General features: G+C 42.1%; 1 protein-coding gene across 2 annotated transcripts in view; it reads left to right on the forward strand.

Annotated features, from left to right (window-relative positions):
• Positions 1–1,956: 1,956 nt before the first annotated feature.
• The window catches only part of SPATS1 (spermatogenesis associated serine rich 1), a 32,405-nt gene continuing 14,310 nt past the window's right edge, over positions 1,957–20,051 (forward strand). Inside the window, exons 1-5 of one of the 2 annotated variants that reach the window (XM_010369780.2) lie at positions 2,139–2,432; positions 2,626–2,752; positions 11,934–12,049; positions 17,502–17,626; positions 18,897–19,058. In XM_010369780.2, coding sequence (XP_010368082.1) covers positions 2,750–2,752; positions 11,934–12,049; positions 17,502–17,626; positions 18,897–19,058 — 406 coding nt within the window. In that variant the 5' untranslated portion in view covers positions 2,139–2,432; positions 2,626–2,749. Of the gene's footprint in view, positions 2,433–2,625; positions 2,753–11,901; positions 12,050–17,501; positions 17,627–18,896; positions 19,059–20,051 lie in introns of both variants that reach the window. The other variant, XM_030929017.1, reaches the window with a different exon arrangement.

The following is a 20,051-nucleotide window of genomic DNA, read 5'->3' on the forward strand; positions in this document are numbered from 1 at the left end:
TATAATACCAAAAACAATGTAAATGCTATGTAAATTGTTGCTATTCTTTGTTGTTTTTATCTGTATTATTTTAAATTTTTAGATTTTTTTGAATATTTCCAATCTGTAGTTGGTCATATCTGTGGATCCAAAACCCTCAGATATGGAGGGCTAACTTTTTTTTTTTGAAATGGAGTCTCACTCTCTTGCCCAGGATGGAATGTGGAGTGGCATGATCTCAGCTCACTGCCACCTCTGCCTCCTGGGTTCAAGCAGTTCTTCTTCAGCACTCCAAGTAGCTGGAATTACAGGTGCCTGCCACCACACCTGGCTAATTTTTGTGTGTGTGTGTGTATGTTTTTAGTAGAGACATGTTTCATCATGATGGCCAGGCTGGTCTTGAACTCCTGATGTCAAGTGATCCACCCACCTCGGCCTCCCAAAGTGCTGGGATTATGGGATTATAGGCGTGAGCCACAGCCCCTGGCCATCAACTGTAATCTTAAATTTTAAAAGCCCAATACAAGAGATATATATATATTTATAATGTTAACATATTTGTGCACAGAAAAAGGGCAGAGAAGAAGCAGCCCCTAAATATCAGCAGGGGTGTAAATCACCAGCGGTATATGACATACATGTGCATAGAAAAAGGGCAAGGAGGAAAAACTCCTAAATATCAGTAGGGGAGATTGTGTTTTCTAGGAGGGCCACAAGCTCCCCTGTCCCCTATGCTCTTCATACAGTATGACCATGATGGAGCGCTGTGATCTAAGTTCCCTCTCCATGCATTTGTGACTGTGGAGGCAATACAACTTCTGCCTGGTCCTCCTGGGATGCTCACATTGGAAACTCAGACACTGGTGTTAGAAAGCACATGGAAAGGCCACACATGGGTGAACTGGCGCTAACCCTGCTGACCTCAGCTGACAACCAGCATCAATCACCAGACACATGAGTGAGGAAGCTCCTCTGTGACCTCTGACTGAGACCCTGTGAGAGACCCCAAGCCTGAGCAGCCTAGCTTAGCCTAGCCAACCACCCGAATCAGAAATTAAAAATGAATGTTGTTGTTTAAAACAACAGAGTTTGGGGGTGATTTGTTACACAGCAATAGCTATCCAGAAAAACGTATTTAACTTCTATGTTGTGAGATCATGGATATTAACAATACTTTTCCATATTTTCCAATATTTCTATAATGACCATTTATTTCTCTTATAATCAGTAATAAAAAAAAAGGGAAAATTTGGTCTAAACACGAATTTAGGGACTTAAACTATACTTGGAGAAAAGCTTTCTATGCAAGATTTATTAGATACTGGAAAGGATGAGGAAGATAAATTTAAGTCAATATGATGGAAAGAGTGGTGGATTTGGAATGAGGAAACTTAGAAATGAATCTGTTTTCTGGGTGACCTTGAGCAAGCCTTTGCTAAAATTTGGTTTTCTATTTTGAAAAATGCAGCTGGCTGCTTAAGGAAGATAACATCCACCAGGGCGCCTGGCCCAGAAAAGACGCTCTGTAAGTGGTAGGTGGATCCTGTCTAATCAATGCCAATTATAACCAGGCATCTGCAAGCTTTGTGGAGGGCGCATCTTTCACTGCTACCAGAGCCTACAGTTCTAATAATGAAAATTGCCTGGAAAAGAACCACAACTCTTAAAAAAAAAAAATCCAAAACCACAAAGTGGCTTTTGCAGCGGTCCTTGCCTGTGACGCCGGGCCATGGCTGGAGCCCCTAGCTCCTCATCTCCCAGGAGCCTCTATCCCGTATCAATGGCAAGAGAGTCCGGGGGTGACAGACAGTGGGGCCGGCAGCCGAGCCAGGGAGGACACTGCGCGCCGCATTGCTGGAGCCGTGTCCCGGCAACCCCGGAACGCGCCTCCGTGGGAGAAGCAGGCGGCCGCAGCGTCCCTTTTGCCCTCGGCTCTCGGTTCCTCGGCCTCGGCGTGCGTTCGGCAGGCAGTTCGGCTGCCAGTTGGTTCGTTGGTCCGTGGAGGCCTCTGAGCACAGACCTGGGCCTCCCCTGGGGAAGCGGGTGGGAAGACTCTGAGGCGGAAAAGAAGGAGCTGGATGGGGGGGTGCAGCGAGCCTGGCTCGGGATGGGGGCGGACTTGCTGGAGCTCCGAGGGCTTCTAAACCACGCATCGCGCGGGTGGAGGGAGGGAGGCTCCGGTTTAGAGGCCAGTCCTGCCGGCCTGACTTTCGGTGGCTTGTGGAATTTGTTTGTTTTGACTGATACCTTTCTTAGGAGGTTCTTTACTTTGTCTCTGGGTTGCTTCTAATATTTAAAATCAACATGTGCACAGATGAGTCCATCCATGATCACTGGAAACGGTCCACGGGGCTGCCCTCTCCCCTCCATCTCAAGCGCGACCCGTGGCAGAGAGCTGGAGAAGGTTCCAGAAAAAAGGGACTCTGGCATGACCGAGGTGGAGAGGACCTACAGTTGAGTTCTGAGAAATCCAGAGCACTCACTGGGTGTGGAGTTGGTGGCCACATCCAAGTATACTACACCCGGGGGTGGGGGCAGGTGGAGGGCACCATTTGAAATTTAAAAGGAAGCTAGTTTGGGGGCATGTAAAAAGAGCTGCTTGAATAGTAGCTTATGTCTGTGCTAATCCAAGATTTGATTAGGCAGAGAGCACCACCTGAAGCAGAGAGTCTCATAAATTACCTCACTGGATCTCACAACAGTGGAGAAGTATATTACTTATGAGTAAAGGGAGCCAGAGATTTGACCTTCCCTGTGCTTGGGTTAATAAATGGTGAGTCTGGGATTTGACATGAGCCTGAGATTTGACGTGAGTCTGCCATACTCCCGAGCCTGTGTCCTTTCATCTTTGCTCAGCTTTTAGTAGGTTTGTGTCACTGTTTATTGGATGGGACAGTTTAGGTGGGAATTATGAACACTTTAAAAATTAAATAATGGCTGGTAGCTCCGTAATTGGTTAAGGCCAAGGAGGAATTCAGGGGCACGTTTGCCTTTAGAGAACAGTGTCATGGCGCCTGAACAGCCACAGTGGCCCAGAAAAGCTCAGAGTGCGCCTGCGCTCAAGTTGTCATTTACCTGTTATGAGTGAGTGGCCTGAGTGCTGCAAAAAGGGGTTGTGAAGTGTCCAGACTTTGCTGGATCAGATCTTAGCCTTCTCCCTGGTCTTCTGTATTCTGGTTCTGTGATCTCATTCTCCTTCACAGTGGGGAGAAAGGAGGGAGGTACAACTCATTCACCCAGCTATTAATATAACCTGGGACCGCAGAGAAGGAGGAGCTGGAGGAGTTAGAACTATTAATTGTCCAAGTGTGTCTGGAACAGCAAGGAGAAAAGGGTTCTGGGATACTAACGTTAAGCTCCAGACCTTCCTGCAGTTTCCAGTTTGGTTTGGGGTAAAGGAAGAAGCTGCTGTTTTAAGGATGTCCTAGGGAGGATCCATGTTTTAGAGTTAGGAATACCAGAAGGGCACCAGGTCCCAGACCACATTAATGAAAGCCCCATGGTGTCCTTTCCTGCTGTGTAGGAGAGTCTATTCAGGAAAACACATCTGAGTTTAGCTTAACATGGAATGTATGGATTTCAGGAAGGAAGGGGCTCCGCAAACCAATTGAAGATACGTGTGTGTGTGTGTGTGTGTGTGTGTGTGCATTTTTCCATCAGAGAACCGATTGCTTTCATTACTGCTTATGGGGGAGGGGATATAATAAAAAAATGGGTTAAAAATTTCTGTCCTTGATCCTTAGGCCCATTATGAAGCAGATAAGCAGGGGTGGGAAATAGTGTTTGGTTAAATGAATATCCATGTTAAACAAACATGGCTTGATGTATTATTTTTCTCCCTGCCAGACAGTGCTATTGTGACAATCAGCTAAGATGACAAACATATGAAAGTGCTTTGGTTATGTAAGGTGTTATTCCTGCTTAAAAAAAATGGAAATAATTATCCTGAATTCCACAGATGGCAATAAAGAAACAGACTTTCTTCCAAATTCTTTTTTCCCTTGAATTCCTTTCTGGTTACAAGAACCTTCTCTTGGCCTTTAATTACATCATTTCTTCTTATTTTGTAGTGTTTTAGAAACTTGTCAGAATTTTCTGGCTTCTGGCTTACTTGACATTTATTGTACTTGAATAACAATTTTCATGATAAATGGTGAACCTTTCAAGCAGAGTGTATCTCCTTAGGGTGTTTGTTTCTACCCACAGCCTTCTGAGCTAGATGGGGGAGAGGGCAGTCATTAGGACCTGGGCGTGGAGAAGTAATTGACTTGCTTGGAGTAGCTGGATGGTACTCTATGCAGTGGGAGCATCAGTATCAGTATTAGCATCAGTATTAATAAGTATTCAGGCTTGCAATTCCGGCTTCTCTTCCAGCTAATCTTCTTTTACCAGGGGAAGGGCGGGGAGGCATCTTGAGGACATGTTTAAGTGTCTCCAGCTCAAGTTTGAGGTTGAGTTACTCTTAGGAAGATCCTGTAGTCAGCTTGATCTAGCGAGTGTGCTGTTGGCCAGTTTAGCAAGAGATTGCTCTTCCCGTCCTTGTCCATCAGACAAGCGTTCCCCATTATAGTGGCCACAGGCCACTTTCTAGAGTGCTGCTGCCACAAAACTTTTCAAGCAAGCAAGGAAGTGTGCTAAAGTTTTAGGTGTAATTTCACTGCTCACTGCTCAGGGACATGCAGTACATTTAAATTTTGCTCCTAACACAAACAAAAAACTTGGGAAAGGGCCCTCTCTGATACCATCCATAGGGCCAACCAATTCTTGCTTGGGTAAATTCTCAAGTCCTATAGTGGCAATATGCAATTAAAATGTTTACATGTTATGAAAGGCAGCCACTGTTAAAACCTATGGGCAAAAATTACCATAAGTAAATCTTACCATAAATACCTCAGAACTCACATGCAAGTATTGACATAGAGGACATCTTTGGCCTTGATTTCATTTCTTCTCCACATAGGTGAATCCATTCTACATCTCCAGACATGCATTTCATGCCTTTTTCATAGATACATTTCTAGAAGTAGAACTATTGAGTCAGATGATATGCACTTCTCATAGGCTTCGGAAGTCACATATGGCCAAATTGCTCTTGATAGGAATTCCATTCCTCCAAGCTATGCCAACCCTGGGTGTTTGCAAACTGATAACAAATAATGGTATCTCGTTTTAAGTTCAGTTCTTCAATTATTCGGACGGGGCCAGGTACAGTGGCTCATGCCTGTAATCCCAGCACTTTGAGGTGGGTGGATCATTTGAGCTCAGGAGTTTGAGACCAGCCTGGGCAACATGGTGAGACCCCATCTCTACAAAAAATACAAAAAAAAAAAAAAAAAAAAAAAGCTGGTCATGCTGGTGCGTGCCTATGGTCCCAGCTAGTTGGGAGGCTGGGGTGGGAGCATTACTTGAACCCTAGGGACAAAGGTTGCAGTGAACTGAGGTCACTCCAGCCTGGGTGACAGAGCAAGACCCTGTCTCAAAAAAAAAAAAAAAAAAAAAAGAAAACCCCATAAAATCAACCACCACCCACTCCCCCAAACCCAATTATTAGGATGGATGAAATTTTCCCCAAATATATATTGGCTGTTTGTATGTGTTATTTATCTTATTTTGAGATGGGGTCTCACTCTGTCACCTAGGCTGGCGTGCAGTGGTACGATCAGGGCTCACTGCAGACTCAACCTCTCCAGCTCAAGCAGTCCTCATCTCAGCTTCCCAAGTAGCTGGGACCACAGGTGTGCAAAAGTTAGCCCAGCTAACTTTTTAGTTTTTTGTAGAGACCAGGTCTCCATATGTTGCCTAGGCTGGTCTTGAACTCCTAGCCTCAAGCAGTCTACCTGCTGCAGCCTCACAAAGTGCCAGGATTACAGGCATAAGCTACCTTGTCCAGCCCGTTTTTAAAAATAAGCTACCTGATCATGTCTTTTGCCCTTTTTTTTTCTTTTTGGATGTTTATTTTCATCTTATAAATTTATAAAAGCTCAAGGAGTGTAAATTAGTTCAACCATTGTGGAAGACAATGTGGCAATTCCTCAAGGATCTAGAACTAGAAATACCATTTGACCCAGCAATCCCATTACTGGGGATATACCCAAAGAATTATAAATCATTCTACTATAAAGACACATGCACACGTATGTTTACTGCGGCACTGTTCACAATAGCAAAGACTTGGAACCAACCCAAATGTCCATCAATGATAGACTGGATAAAGAAAACATGGCACATATATACCATGGAATACTATGCAGCCATAAAAAAGGATGAGTTCCTGTCCTTTGTAGGGACATAGATGAAGCTGGAAACCATCATTGTCAGCAAACTAACACAAGAACGGAAAACCAAACACCGCATGTTCTCACTCATAAGTGGAGTTGAACAATGAGAACACAGGGACACAGGGAGGGGAACATCACACACTAGGGCCTGTCAGAGGGTGGGGGACTAGGGGAGGGACAGCATTAGGAGAAATACCTAATGTAGACGACGGGTTGATGCGTGCAGCAAACTACCATGACATGTGTATACCTATGTAACAAACCTGCACATTTTACACACGTACCTCAGAACTTAAAGTACAAAAAAAAGCTCATAATTTGTCATGACTACTAACTCTTTTTTCTTTCTATTATGTATGTTACAGATTTTCCCCCAGTTTATAGTTTGCTATGAAAGTTTTGAGTTTATATTTAAAGAGGCATATTCAAATCTATGCCTCTTTTCCTTTATTTTGCCTATATTTGATATCTTTCTTGGCAATAACTTCTTCGCTCTAAGATTATATAAACTTTCACTTATTTTTTTCAGGTACATCTTTAATTTCAATTTTTACATTCAAATCTGTAAGTCATCTGGATTATTCCAGTTTGGGATAAGAAAGGTTTAGTTTTATTTTTATTCCAAATGGTTAGTTGTTCCAGCAATATTTTTTGAATAACCCATCCTTTCTTCACCAAGATAAAATGCCACTTGTTTTCATATAAAATTTTATTCTATTTATGTTTACCATTTTGTTCTATTGATTTGTCTGTTAGGGTTTTTGTCAGTACTATCTCGATTATTTGAATGTTAAACTATGTTCTATAAATTATACTCCATAGCTATGTAACCCTGAACAAGTTATTTGACATTTCTGGAGCTTAATTTCTTTATCTGTAAATTTATCTCATTTTATTTATAATTATGGCCTTCTTTTCATTTCTATTGTTATTATTATTATTTTTTGGGGATGGAGTCTCACTCTGTTGCCCAGGCTGTAGTGCAGTGTGGCATGATCTCAGCTCACTGCAACCCCCGCTTCCTGGGATCAAGCGATTCTCCTACCTCAGCCTCCTGAGTAACGGGGATTACAGGCATACACCACCATGCCCGGCTAAGTTTTGTATTTTTGGTAGAGGCAGGGTTTCACCATGTTGGCCAGGCAGTCTCAAACTCCTGACCTCAGGTGATCCTTCCGCCTCGGCCTCCCAAAATGCTAGGATTACAGGCCAGGCCCTAATATTATTTGTATTTAAAATTTTTTCTTGAACCTTGTTTATCACATTATTAGCTTTTGCATGAAGCCAAAGTTCTGATAATCTTTATTTCAATCTTTTATGATTTTATTCCTTAAAATTTTTTTTGGGGGGGGAAGGGTTACTCTTTTTTTTTTTTTCTTATTTCTTAAATTGATGATTTATCTCATTCATTTTGGAATTTTATATTTTGAACACTATAATCCATCAATTCTTGGATAGACAGTTTGCATCTTTGAAGTAGGGACTGGATGTTACCAGGTCTGTGAGCCGAGCAGCAGGCAGGATGTGGTTGTAATAATTTTTGCTGTATGAGCACTGAAGCATGTAGAATGTGTGTTCACAGCTTGGAAGAAAACTCCAGAGACAATAGAGAAACACTTTTGCGCGGTGTCTGATACCTGTAATACCAGCACTTTGGGAGGCCGAGGCAGGCAGATCATGAGGTCAGGAGTTCGAGACCAGCCTGGCTAAGAGACCAGCCTGGCCAAGATGGTGAAATCCCACCTCTACTAAAAATACAAAAATTGGTCTCAGCGCCACCGTGCCTGTAATCCCAGCACTTTGGGAGGCTGAGACAGGCAGATCACATGAGGTCAGGAGTTTGAGACCAGCTTGGCCAACATGGTGAAACCCCGTCTCTACTAAAAATACAAAAATTAGCCAGGCATGATGGTGGGCAGCTGTAATTCCAGTCACTCAGGAGGCTGAGGCAGGAGAATCGCTTGAACCCAGGAGGCACAGGTTGCAGTGAGCTGAGATCGCACTACTGCACTCCAGCCTGGGGAACAGAGTGAGACTCTGTCTCCAGTAAATAAATAAATAAATAAATAAATAAATAAATAAATAAATAAATAAATAAGCAAGCAGGACGTGGTGGCATACACCTGTAATCCCAGCTACTCGGGAGGCTGAGGCAGGAGAATTGCTTGAACCCTGGAGGTGGAGATTGCAGTGAGCTGAGATCGCTCCATTGCACTCTAGACTGGGCAACTCGGCTCAAAAAAAAAAAAAAAAAAAAAAAAAAGAAAAGAAAAGAAAGAAATGCTGCATCACTCAACTCACATTTTAATTGAAATCTTAGGTCAGTATTAGGTGGAAAGTGTGGACATTAGTGACTGAATTGAAAGTGATTTAGTAGTCAGACTTCTGAATGTGCGTAAGATTTAAGAATGCCTTAACCAGTCTATTTTGCTTATAATTTCCTTCTTTATATAGTGCATGAGTGATATGTGATGAAAATCTATAAGTAAATCTAAAAGAATGCCTCAATAAGTATAAACTAAAAATTCTAAGTGATGAAAGCATATGTCATAGTTTAACTGGCAGCCTTTGTTCTTTGTGATACATAAAATAACAATGCCATTACAATTGATGGTGCCTTATATTCAGTGAAATACAGCATGTGCATTTAAGGTTTCAGATTTCTAATTACTGCTTTAGTTGAATCCCACAAGTTTTGATATACAGTACTTAATGTTCGTTGATCATTAAGCACCTCATGATTTCCATTACAATTTCTTCTTGTATGTGAATTATTTAGAAGTGTGGTTTTGAGTTTCCAAGCTTATGGATACTTTTTGGCTGTCTTTTTGTTATTGATTTCTAATTGTATTGCATTGTGGTCAGAGAGTGTGGTCTACGTATTGTTGATGCTTCTTCTGTGGCTTTGTATATGGGTGGTTCTTCCTTTGATTACTGGGGACCTGTCCTCTCATCCTCACAGCTCTGCTGCTTTCCTGCCACCTCCCCTGGGCTTGGCTCCATCCCAGTTACACCTTAAGCAACCAGTTGGCCCTCACTGTGCTGGGGGCTGCTCTAGGCTCTGGGGCATATTCCAGAGCAGCACTTCCCACACTTGGCTGACCCTAAGAATCACCTGAGGTGCTTCTTAAATATCCGGGCTCCCAGACTGTAGGTCTGAGTTAGAGCCCTGGAGTCTGCATATTGAACAAGTAGCCCAAGGGGATTCTCATGACTGGGCAAATTCAGGAAGTTCTGTGCAGTTGGTAATCTGGAAGTGGAACGGGATAAAATATAGTGATGGAACTAGACTTAAAGAAGGAGATCACTGCCAAATGTGAGCCTAAATGAAGAGCAGGGGTGAGGGTAGGGGCTTATTCAAAATGCAGGTTCCCAGGCTTCACTTGGAGAGATTCTAATTCAATAGGTCTGCGATGGAATTTGGGAATCTGTATTTTAAACAGGCTTGCTAGGTAATTCTGATGCAGATAGGCCTTGTACCATGTCCTGAGAAGTCCCAGAGTGAGAGGATTTTGAAGGGAGGAAATAGCTCAGCTGAACTTTAAGCTTTGTAAAGTCACAGGCAAAGTCCTCTTAGGAGTGAAAGGTTTGGTGATAGATTAGGACTTGATAAGAGTGGGAAAGATATTATTCGCTTGTGATATGAAATTTGAGAGGAAATGGATAAAAAAACTGAGTAGTAGTCCTGCTGCTAGATGGTGGGAATTTGCATCGTTTATAGTATACAGTCATATCAACAGGTTCTGCATCAGCAGATTCAACCAACTGCCCATAGTAAATATTCACAAAGGAAACAACAAGGCTGGGTGTCGTGGCTCACACCTGTAATCTCAACACTTTGGGAGGCTGAGGCGGGCGGATTGCTTGAGGCCAGGAGTTCGAGACCCACCTGGCCAATATGGTGAAACCTTGTCTCTACTAAAAATACAAAAATTAGCCAGGCGTGGTGGCAGGTGCCTGTAATACCAGCTACTTGTGAGGCTGAGGCATGAGAATCACTTGAATCTGGAGGTGGAGGTTGCAGTGAGCTGAGATCGTACCACTGCACTCCAGCCTGGGCTGACAGAGTGAGACTCAGTCTCAAAAAAAAAAAAAAAAAAAAAAAAAAAAAGAGAAAAGAAAAGAAAACATCAGTATAACAACAAAAATAATACAAATAAATATATAACAACTATTTACATAGCATTTGCATTGTATTAGGTATTACAAGTAATCTAGAGATGATTTATAGTACAACATACAGGAGGATGTGCATATGTTATATTCAAATACTACACTGTTTCAGATAAAGGATTTGAGCATCTTCGCATTTTTGTATTGCGGGGGTCCTGGAACCAATCCCCTGTCAATACCAAAAGATGACTCTATATGTGTGAAGCATGATACTGTGTAGGTGGAATAGTAGTCAGTCTAAAAATGTCCTCAAGAATCAGAGAAGTTTGACTCTTATTTCTTACAATTTTCTCATTACTAGAGGTTACATTGCCATCTATTGAGCTTCAGTGCTCTATGAAATGATGCATAAAGAAATATGCATAACCTTTTCATCAGACTTTTTATTTTTGTGGCTGGATGAGGTACATAACTGTAGGAAATGATAACAGAACAAATTGACTTTTATGAAGTATTATTAGTATAGGCAGAGTAAAGATAATGGGTACTCGTCTCTGTCTGACACTCACTGGTTTTCAGGACTCCCTTACTTGTAACTGTGGGTGGCTGGGAAGTTATAATTCTTTTTCATTTATTCACTCAAACATTTATTGAGCACCTGCTTTGTGCCAGGCGCTGTTATGGATGCTACCGAGATGAATAAGAACTGTGAGGGGAAATTTCTGAGGGCATTCTTTGGGTTGTGATCACCATTATATTCATCAGTTTTTCTATGAACAAATCCTTTGGAAAATTATATTGAGATGCTTAATACAATGTACAGTGCTATACAGCTCACTTCAGATCCTAGGTCTTCCACTTAGTTCACAGAATGTGAACTGTGGGTAGGGGCAAGCAGTCTAGTACAGGGGTTAGGATCTCAGGCTTTAGTGTCACAGAGCTGTAATCAAATATGAGCCTAGATGTTTTCTTTTTACTGAGACAGAGTCTCTGTTGCCCAGGCTGGAATGCAGTGATGTGATCTTGGCTGACTACAACCTCTGCTTCCTGGGTTCAAGCAATCCTCCCACCTCAGCTTCCCAAGTAGCTGGGATTACAAGAGTGCACCACCATGCCCAACTAGTGTTTGTATTTTTGTAGAGACGAGTTTCACCATTTTGACCAGGCTGGTCCCGAACTCTTGACCTCAAGTGATCCACCCACTTTGGCCTCCCAAAGTGCTGAGATTACAGGCGTGAGCCACCGCGCCCGGCCTAGATGTTTACTTTTTATGTGACCATAGGCAAGTTTAACCTTCTCAGCCTCAGTTTTCTCAACCATAAAATGGGGATAATAAGGAATACCTATGCCTGTTGATTGTTATAGGGATTAAATGGGATAACATGTATAAGGTGTTGACATAATCCTCAGTGCAAGGTAAATGCTCAGTAAATGTTAGCTGTTTTACAAATTTATTTATAATCTAGGAAACAAAATAGGGCAGAATGTATTTTCAATAATGTAATTAGATGGTGATATCTCTGTGTTGCAGGTGCTAACTGCAGTGATTTTCTGGAATCTAAGGGATGTTTTGCCAACACAACATCCTCTGGCAAAAGTGTCAGTTCCTCATCTTCTGTGGAAACAGGCCCAAGTGTCAGTGAGCCTCCAGGCCTCCCCAGAGTGTCTGCTTACCTAGAGTGAGTAAGGGTCTGGTGTAGAGCTGTCACTGTTGGGGGAGATTCTGACCAAGAAGCCAACAGTCTGAGAGGTAGCACGGTATGCTTGGCAAGAGCATGGATTCTGGAGCTAGACTGTGTGGGTTCAAATCCCGGTTCTGTCACTTAGTATCTGTGTGAATCTGAGCAAATTACTTCACCTCCCTGGGCTTCAGTGTTCTTATCTGTAAAATGCTGATGATAGTTTATAGGATTGCTGTGAGGATTAGTTGAGTTAATACCTGGAAAGAGCTTAGAAGACTTCCTGGCACACAGCAAGTTCTGTGTAAGTGCTTGGTATTATGAAGTTCAAAAATAAGTGAAACTATGTATTTTTGGGATATGTACATACATACATGGGTGGTAAAACTTAAAGAAAAGCAAATAAATGATTATTGTAAGAGTCACAATTAGGATAGTGGTTACTTTTCCCAGAAAGGGACACACACAGATGGTTTCTGGGGAGTGGGGAAGAGAAGGACTGGCAATGTTTTGTTTCTTTTGTTTGGATGGAGACAGGGGTCTCGCTCTGCCACCCAGGCTGGAGTAGAGTGGTGTTATCTTGGCTTACTTTAACCTCAAACTCCTGGGCTCAAGCGATCTTCCCTTCTTGGCCTCTCAAAGTGCTAGGATTGCAGGTGTGAGTCACTGTGCCGGGCTAACGTTTTGTTTCTTGACCAGGATGTTGGCTTTGTATTTAGTTGTAAAACTGTCTTTATGCTTTATGTACTTTCTCTGTTTATATTTCTTTTCCACTAAAAAGTTTTGAAAATGCTTTTCTAATAATTTTTGTTACAATGAAAGTAATTTAAGCTTATTGTAGAAAATTTGAACAGATGAAGACAGTACTAAAAATAAAAGTCACGGCCAGGCACGGTGGCTCGCACCTGTAATCCCAGCACTTTGGGAGGCCAAGGCGGGTGGATCACGAGGTCAGGACATCGAGACCATCCTGGCTAACATGGTGAAACCCTGTCTCTACTAAAAATACGAAAAATTAGCCGGACGTGGTGGCGGGTACCTGTAGTCCCAGCTACTCGGGAAGCTGAGGCAGGAGAATGGTGTGAACCTGGGAGGTGGAGCTTGCAGTGAGCCGAGATCGTGCCACTGCACTCCAGCCTGGGCAACAGAGTGAGACTCTGTCTCAAAAAAAAAAAAAGAAAAAAAAAGTCACATGGCCGGGCATGGTGGCTCACACCTGTAAACTATGCCCAGCTAATTTTTATTATTTTTTTTTCTGTAGAGAAAGAAAAAACTATTATAGTTTCATACAGAGTAGTTTCACTGTCCTCAAAAATCCTGTGTGTTCCATCTATTCATCCCTTCCCACCCCTCCCACCCCCTGGCAACCACAGATATTTTTACTGTCTCCATAGTTTTTTCTTTTCCAGAATGACATATAGTTGGAATCGTGTAGTATATACCCTTTTCAGATTGGTTTCTCTCAATAATATGCATTTAAGTTTCCTTCATGTCATTTCACCCCTTAATAGCTCATTTTTTCAATGCTGAATAATATTCCATTGTCTGGATGTACCATAGTTAATTTTTTCATTCACTTACTGAAGGACATATTATAAAGGCAGCTTTTTCATTGAGCAATATGTGGAGAGAATTTTCTCATACCTGTGAGTGTTTTTCAAGAACACGGTTTTCAATGACTACAGTGCTGGAGTGTCAGATGAATAGACCACAATCTAACCAGTGACCTATAGTTTTAAAGAGTTGCTATTGTAAATAGTGCTGTAATGCATATCCCTCTACATTCAGCTTTTGCTCATCTCCGGTTATATTATAAAAGTAAATTCCTAGAAGTGGATTTATTCAGTCAAAGTTAAGGGAAGTTGCTCAAGTGATTCTTTATATAATAAAATTTGCTCCAAGTGGACTTGCTGCCCCCAGCACTAGACATGGAAGAGACTGGCATAATCCTTAAGCTCTGCCTCTTTAGGTCCTCTACACAAGATGTATACCACTAGCAGCAGCAGTGGGTCCATGTATTGAGAGGGAAAGAAAGCCCAGACTGTGAAGTTCACATCCTGTGGGATGGGGAACTGGGTGATTGCTGCCAGTTCTGCATTCCTAATTCCCACCTAAATAAGTCCCCTTTATCGCTCATGATGCCTGGGTTATGGAGGACCTAACTCAGTCAAAGCGTGTGTAGCCAAATCTAAAGCTCCAGTCTAGACATAGCCTCAGGCTTTAGATTGATATATTGAACTGCTTTCTAGATATCTCCACCTGATATCCCACAGGCCTCCAAACTCAACATGCCTTGACTGAACTTCTCATCACTCATCCTCACAAACCAAATCCTTCTGTGTTCCTTGTCTCAGTTAGTAATCACGGTATTCATACAGCCCCAAAGGTATAGATTGACAGGTTATACTTGTCTCCTCCTGCTCATCCAACTGGGGATCAAGCCCTGAAACACCGTATAAGTCCATCTCTTCTACTACATCTATATTACCATGGTCCCACTCAAGGCCCTGATCATCTCTCATCTGGACCACTGTAATACCTTCTAGATTAGTTATTTATTGGTGCACAGCAAGTCACGCTAACTTAGTGACTCAAAACAACAAACATTTATTATCTCACATTTTCTACAGGTCAGGAATCTGAGTATAACCTAGGTGGGTGCCTCTGGCTCAAGGTCTCTCTCACAAGATTGCAATCAAGGTGTTGGCCAGAGCTGTGGGCTCATCTGAAGGCTCAACTGTGGGGGGCGGGGATCCACTTCCAAGCTCACTCATATAGTTGGTGGCAGGATTCACTTCCTCACAGGCTGCTGGGGCTGATAGTTCAGTTCTCCACTGGCTGTTGCCCACAGGCTTCCCTCAGTTCCTTGTCTCTACAGAGGGCAACTCACAACATAACAGCTGTCTCTCCTCACAAGCAAGCAGGAGTGCACACAAGACAAAGCCACAGTCTCTTTGTAACCTAACCTGGGAAGTTACATCCCATAACATTTGCTGTTTTCTCTTTGTTGAAAGTGAGTCAGTAGGTCTAGCCTATACTCAAAGGGAGAAGATTACAGGAGGGAATAAATGCCAAGAGGCAGGGATCATTGGCAGCCATATCAGAGACTGCCTGCTACACTCTCCTAAATGGACTCCCTGACTTACGTTTTATATTCTCAAAGTTCATTCCTTTCACAGCTTCTAGAGTTTTCTAACCATATGTGACCATGTCATGTTCTTGCTTACCATTATTTAATGATATCCCATTAAAGCCTGATAAAAAAGAATCCCCCCTCATATGAACTGCAAGTTCTCCAGATCTGTCTCCTTCTCTTCTCCAGTTTTATCTCCAATACTCCTGCCACAACCACATCAAATGTCTTCATTTCCCTGATATTTCTTCCTGCTATGCCTTTGCTCACATTGCCTCCTTTGCTTGAAGTGGCTTTCTCCAATGCCTTGCTGTGTGCACATACTGTAGAAGCTGCTCGGCTTCCACTGACTTTCCAGTGGCGTCATCTATGCTATTCTCCTTTTTCTGGGAAATTGATTTTCACTCCTTCCTTACCAAGTTTTTTTTTTATTTAGATGGAATTTCGCTCTCCTGTTGTCCTGGTCAGAGTACAATGGCACCATCTCAGCTCACTGGAACCTTGGCCTCCTGGGTTCAAGTGATTCTCCCTCCTCAACCTCCTAAATAGCTGGGATTACAGGTGCATGCCACCACACCTGGCTAATTTTGTATTTTCAGTAGAGACAGGGTTTCACTATGTTGGCCAGGCTGGTCTCAAACCCCTGACCTCAGGTGATCCACCCACCTCGGCCTCCCGAAGTGTTGGGATTACAGGTGTCAGCCACCGTGCCCAGCCCTTCCCTACCCAGTTTTTAAACATTTTAACACAAGGTCTTGTTATGTTTCCCCGGCTCGTCTCGAACTCCTGCCTACCCAGTTTTAATGAGTATTCTGAATAGGGGCTACCATCATCTTACTTGTCTCCAATTCCTGATTGTGATTGATTTAAGGGAGAACGTGTGATCTAAGCTGAGCCAGTGAGTCCTTCCCTGAAATTTTTCACATTGGAGATAGGGGTAAAAATTGGTTGGAAGACATGAGAATTTGAATCTGGGCTGTCAGTGGCCTTTTTGCTCTTGTGAAGAAGCTCATCTGCAATTGGCAAAAATGAAGCCAAGGTGTCAGGATAAGCAGAAGAGAGTGACAGTTCTGAGACATTGAACCCCAATTCCAGTTGTCCTCAGCTGTACTCTTGTGATGGAAACTAACACACCTCCAAAATTGCTTATATTCTGAATCAGGGGTGGGGGCACTGAGTTATTGGTCCTACCTACATCACAGGATTGTTAGCAGGGAGCAGACAAGACGAGCAATATGAATTTGCTTTGATGCCATTTAAATATGAGTGATGCATTGTTATGAAAAAAGATCCTTTGACTTGATAACAAATCATTGTACCTGAAAACACTGTCCAAGGCCAGGTCTCAGACGCAAAGCCATTTAAACCAGAAGTGTTTGCATTTTCTGCTGACACCTATAAAAGTTTGTCATGGGCCTTTATAAACTGCTAGGAAGTTCAGCACTAAACATAATGCTCTACTATTGTAATCATTTCAGTCTAGGTTTGTTTTTGATTATTTATTCATCTTCTCTATATACTTATTGACTTTTTATTTGCATTTAATGGTTTTATTAAACATGCCTTTTTGGTAACAGATTTATTTAAACATAATTCACATACCATAAAAGTCACCCACTTAAGGTGTGTACACAACTTGATGGTTTTTAGTGTATTTATAAAATTGTGCAACTATCACCACAATCAATTTTAGAAATTCTCATCACCACAAAAAGAAATCCATACCCTTTAGCAATCATTGCCCCACACCCCCATCTTTCTATCCCTCTAGTCTAAGACAACCATTAATTTACTTTTTGTCTCTGTAGATTTGCCTGTTTTGGACATGTAATATTAATGGAATTATCAATATGTGGTCTTTGGTGTCTGGCTTCTTTCACTTAGCATAATGCTTTCAAGGTGCATACATGTTGTAATATATATCATTCCTTTCTAAAAATTGTGGTAAAATATATATGGCACGATAGTTGCCATTTTATCCATTAAAAAAACTTTTTTTTAAAGAGATGAGATTTCATTCTGTAGCCCAGGCTGGAGTGCAGTGGCATAGTCACTGCTCATTGCAGCCTCCACTTCCTGGGCTCAAGTGATCCTCCCACCTCAGCCTCCCAAGTAGCTAGAACTACAGGTTCTGACTGCCCATCTTTTCAATAAGTTTCAGTCCCCTTAAATTGTGAATACATAAATGATATGCTCAAGGACTTTTTACAGAGTAGTCCCAGTTCTCATAAGCGAGGGCAATTTTAGGGTAAACTATGTGAGATCAGGCTCTAACTACCAGTTTAAGCACGTGAAAGAATCCTTCTGCTTTCTTTCCAGCACCACTGCTGACTTGGATCAGAAACCCTCCTCCTCACATTCTGGTCACTCCTTGGAAATGTCATTGCCTCAAGTCCAAAAGGATAAGTATCCTGAGGAATTCAGCCTGCTTAAGTTGCAGACAAGTAAGTCACAGACCCTCCTCCACATGCCTCTGTGCCACAGGTCTTTTCAGAAGTCTACCATACTGTTGACCACCATCACTGAAGGCCCACAACTGTCAAGCATTTGACATACTTTATCTCAAAATTCACAACACCTCTGCCAGGAAGCTATTATATGTTTTTCAAAAATACAATGCCTTTATATAAAACCCATTAAAATACTGCAGAAAGACATTAAAATAATATAGAAGTATATAGAGTATAAAAACCCTTCCCCAATGTTTTCCAACAATATCCCTATTCTGCCTCATAGCCGTGAAGAGTTAATATATATTTTTCCTGTATTTTGAAATGTATATGTGTGTGTGTATATATACACACGTGTGCATATATAGATGTAAAATAAATGGGTTAGTATACAAATGGTATAAATAGATGATGGACCTCTTTCTGTGCCAATACATACAGATCTATGTGGCTAACATAGACATACCCATTTTACAGAGGAGGAAACTGAGGCTTTGAGACATTCAGTCATCCATAAAGCCACATGGCCAGGAAGTAGAGCGATGGGATCAGAACCCAAACTTGCTTGCCTCAAATCCTGTGCTCTTCTTGGCTATCCCAGAGCCCACATTTCTCAAGCATCCCTAGAACTGCTAGGGGATCTTTTATTGTTTAAAGTCACTGTTAGCAATCTTACAGGAAAAGTATCAGATGATGAAACAAAGGCACTGCGAGGTCCAGAAACTAGCCTGAGGTCTCACGGAAGCTTTTCTCATGTGAAATTATCATGGGTACATTTCCCAGTGTCACTGTAGCGCATGTGCGTGCTATTGTTACAGACAATACCATGTTTCATCCACTTGAGGTGCCATGTGGATGGCGCTGGCCTAACCATTTGCTGGTTGATGGCATTCTATTTTTCCTACACAGTTATCAGAGGGAAGATTGTATCATAGGTACTTGGAAGACTGTATCTGAGCTTCCCAACCAATACTTAACTGCCGAACGTAAAGTTGGCTTTATTTTTGAAGGAGAGGATGAAGAGGGCAAACAAGCAAACAAAAACAAAGAAGGCCTCTTAGGTAGCTCTCCCCCGACTTCACTTCCTTTTGTGTCTAGTCCCACAGAGTTTCACGCTGTCTCTGATGTAGAACCAAGGGATTATACACATTAATTAAAGTTGTATAGCCAGATAGTGCCTGGGGAGTTTTCACCGCTTTTTGTCATCCAGTTGCATTATGAGGCTGGGAGCAGCACTAATGGAAGGCTTTCTGGTGTCTTGCAGAAGATGGGCATCGTCCTGAGTGGACGTTTTACCCGAGGTTTAGCAGCAACATCCACACTTACCATGTCGGAAAGCAGTGCTTCTTTAATGGTGTCTTCCTTGGCAACAAGAGGTCTCTATCAGAGAGGACGGTGGACAAGTGCTTTGGGAGAAAGAAATACGGTGATGTTTCTTTCTGGGTCTTGACTGTGCAGTCCCCGAAAAACTCTCAAGTTTAGTGATTCTATAGGCCCTGCATTCTGTAGCTGGGGGCAGCCCTGTAGAGTCACCGTGTTCCCCTAGTGCAGCCAGGAAGACAGAAAAGTGAAGGGGACAGTTGGCAGGCTGCATGTTTTGGCAAAGAACTCACAACAGATGCTGATCCACATTTTCTTTTTTCTCTGAATTTCATAAAATGCAAATGTGACATTTAAGTCATCAGATAAGTTCTCTCAGATCCTTATTAATAGAAACCTCCATTGAAGTCTGAAGAAAAGAATTTATGTTCTAGTTAGATGCTGCCTGGCATACACATTTAAATTGTACTTTATATTCTCCACAAGGAAAACATCCCATAACCTTCAGGCTGAAGTGCATGTTTTTATTTTATTGCTGATTTAATTAAAAGCTATTGAAATGAATATATATCTACCTGTGTATCTATATCTCCTTGGTTTGTAGCTCAGTGAGTTCTTTGCCCCCACCTACTCATAATAGACTTACCGAAAGACCCTCAAAAGTTGCTGAGTACCAACGGACCATTTATGACACATTTTTCTATATAAATCCCTGTGTAGGAGGCAACTGTTGCTCCAGAAATAAATAGGATTGCTGTAGCAGGAATACAAAGAGAAAGAAGTAGACTGTTCTCAGTTTTGAGTTTTAAAATAGACTTTTAAACTCACAGCAGAGACAAATAGTTTTGAGAATTGAGGCTTTTATTTATTTGGGTAGAAAAATACATGGAAAGCCATACTAAATGAGCTGGAAGAGTGGTCATTGATACGGGAATCTGTAAGGAGTCCTGCACCTTGCACTTTTTTTTTTTTTTTAAGACAAGGTCTTGTTTTGTGGCTCAGCCTGGAGTGCAGTGCCACCATCTTGGCTCACTGCGGCTCTGAACGCCAGCTCCCTAGCCCCAGGCTCAAGTAATCCTCCAACCTCAGCCTCTAAGTT

This window comes from Rhinopithecus roxellana, chromosome 4, assembly GCF_007565055.1.
Source record: "Rhinopithecus roxellana isolate Shanxi Qingling chromosome 4, ASM756505v1, whole genome shotgun sequence".
NCBI lineage: Eukaryota > Metazoa > Chordata > Mammalia > Primates > Cercopithecidae > Rhinopithecus > Rhinopithecus roxellana.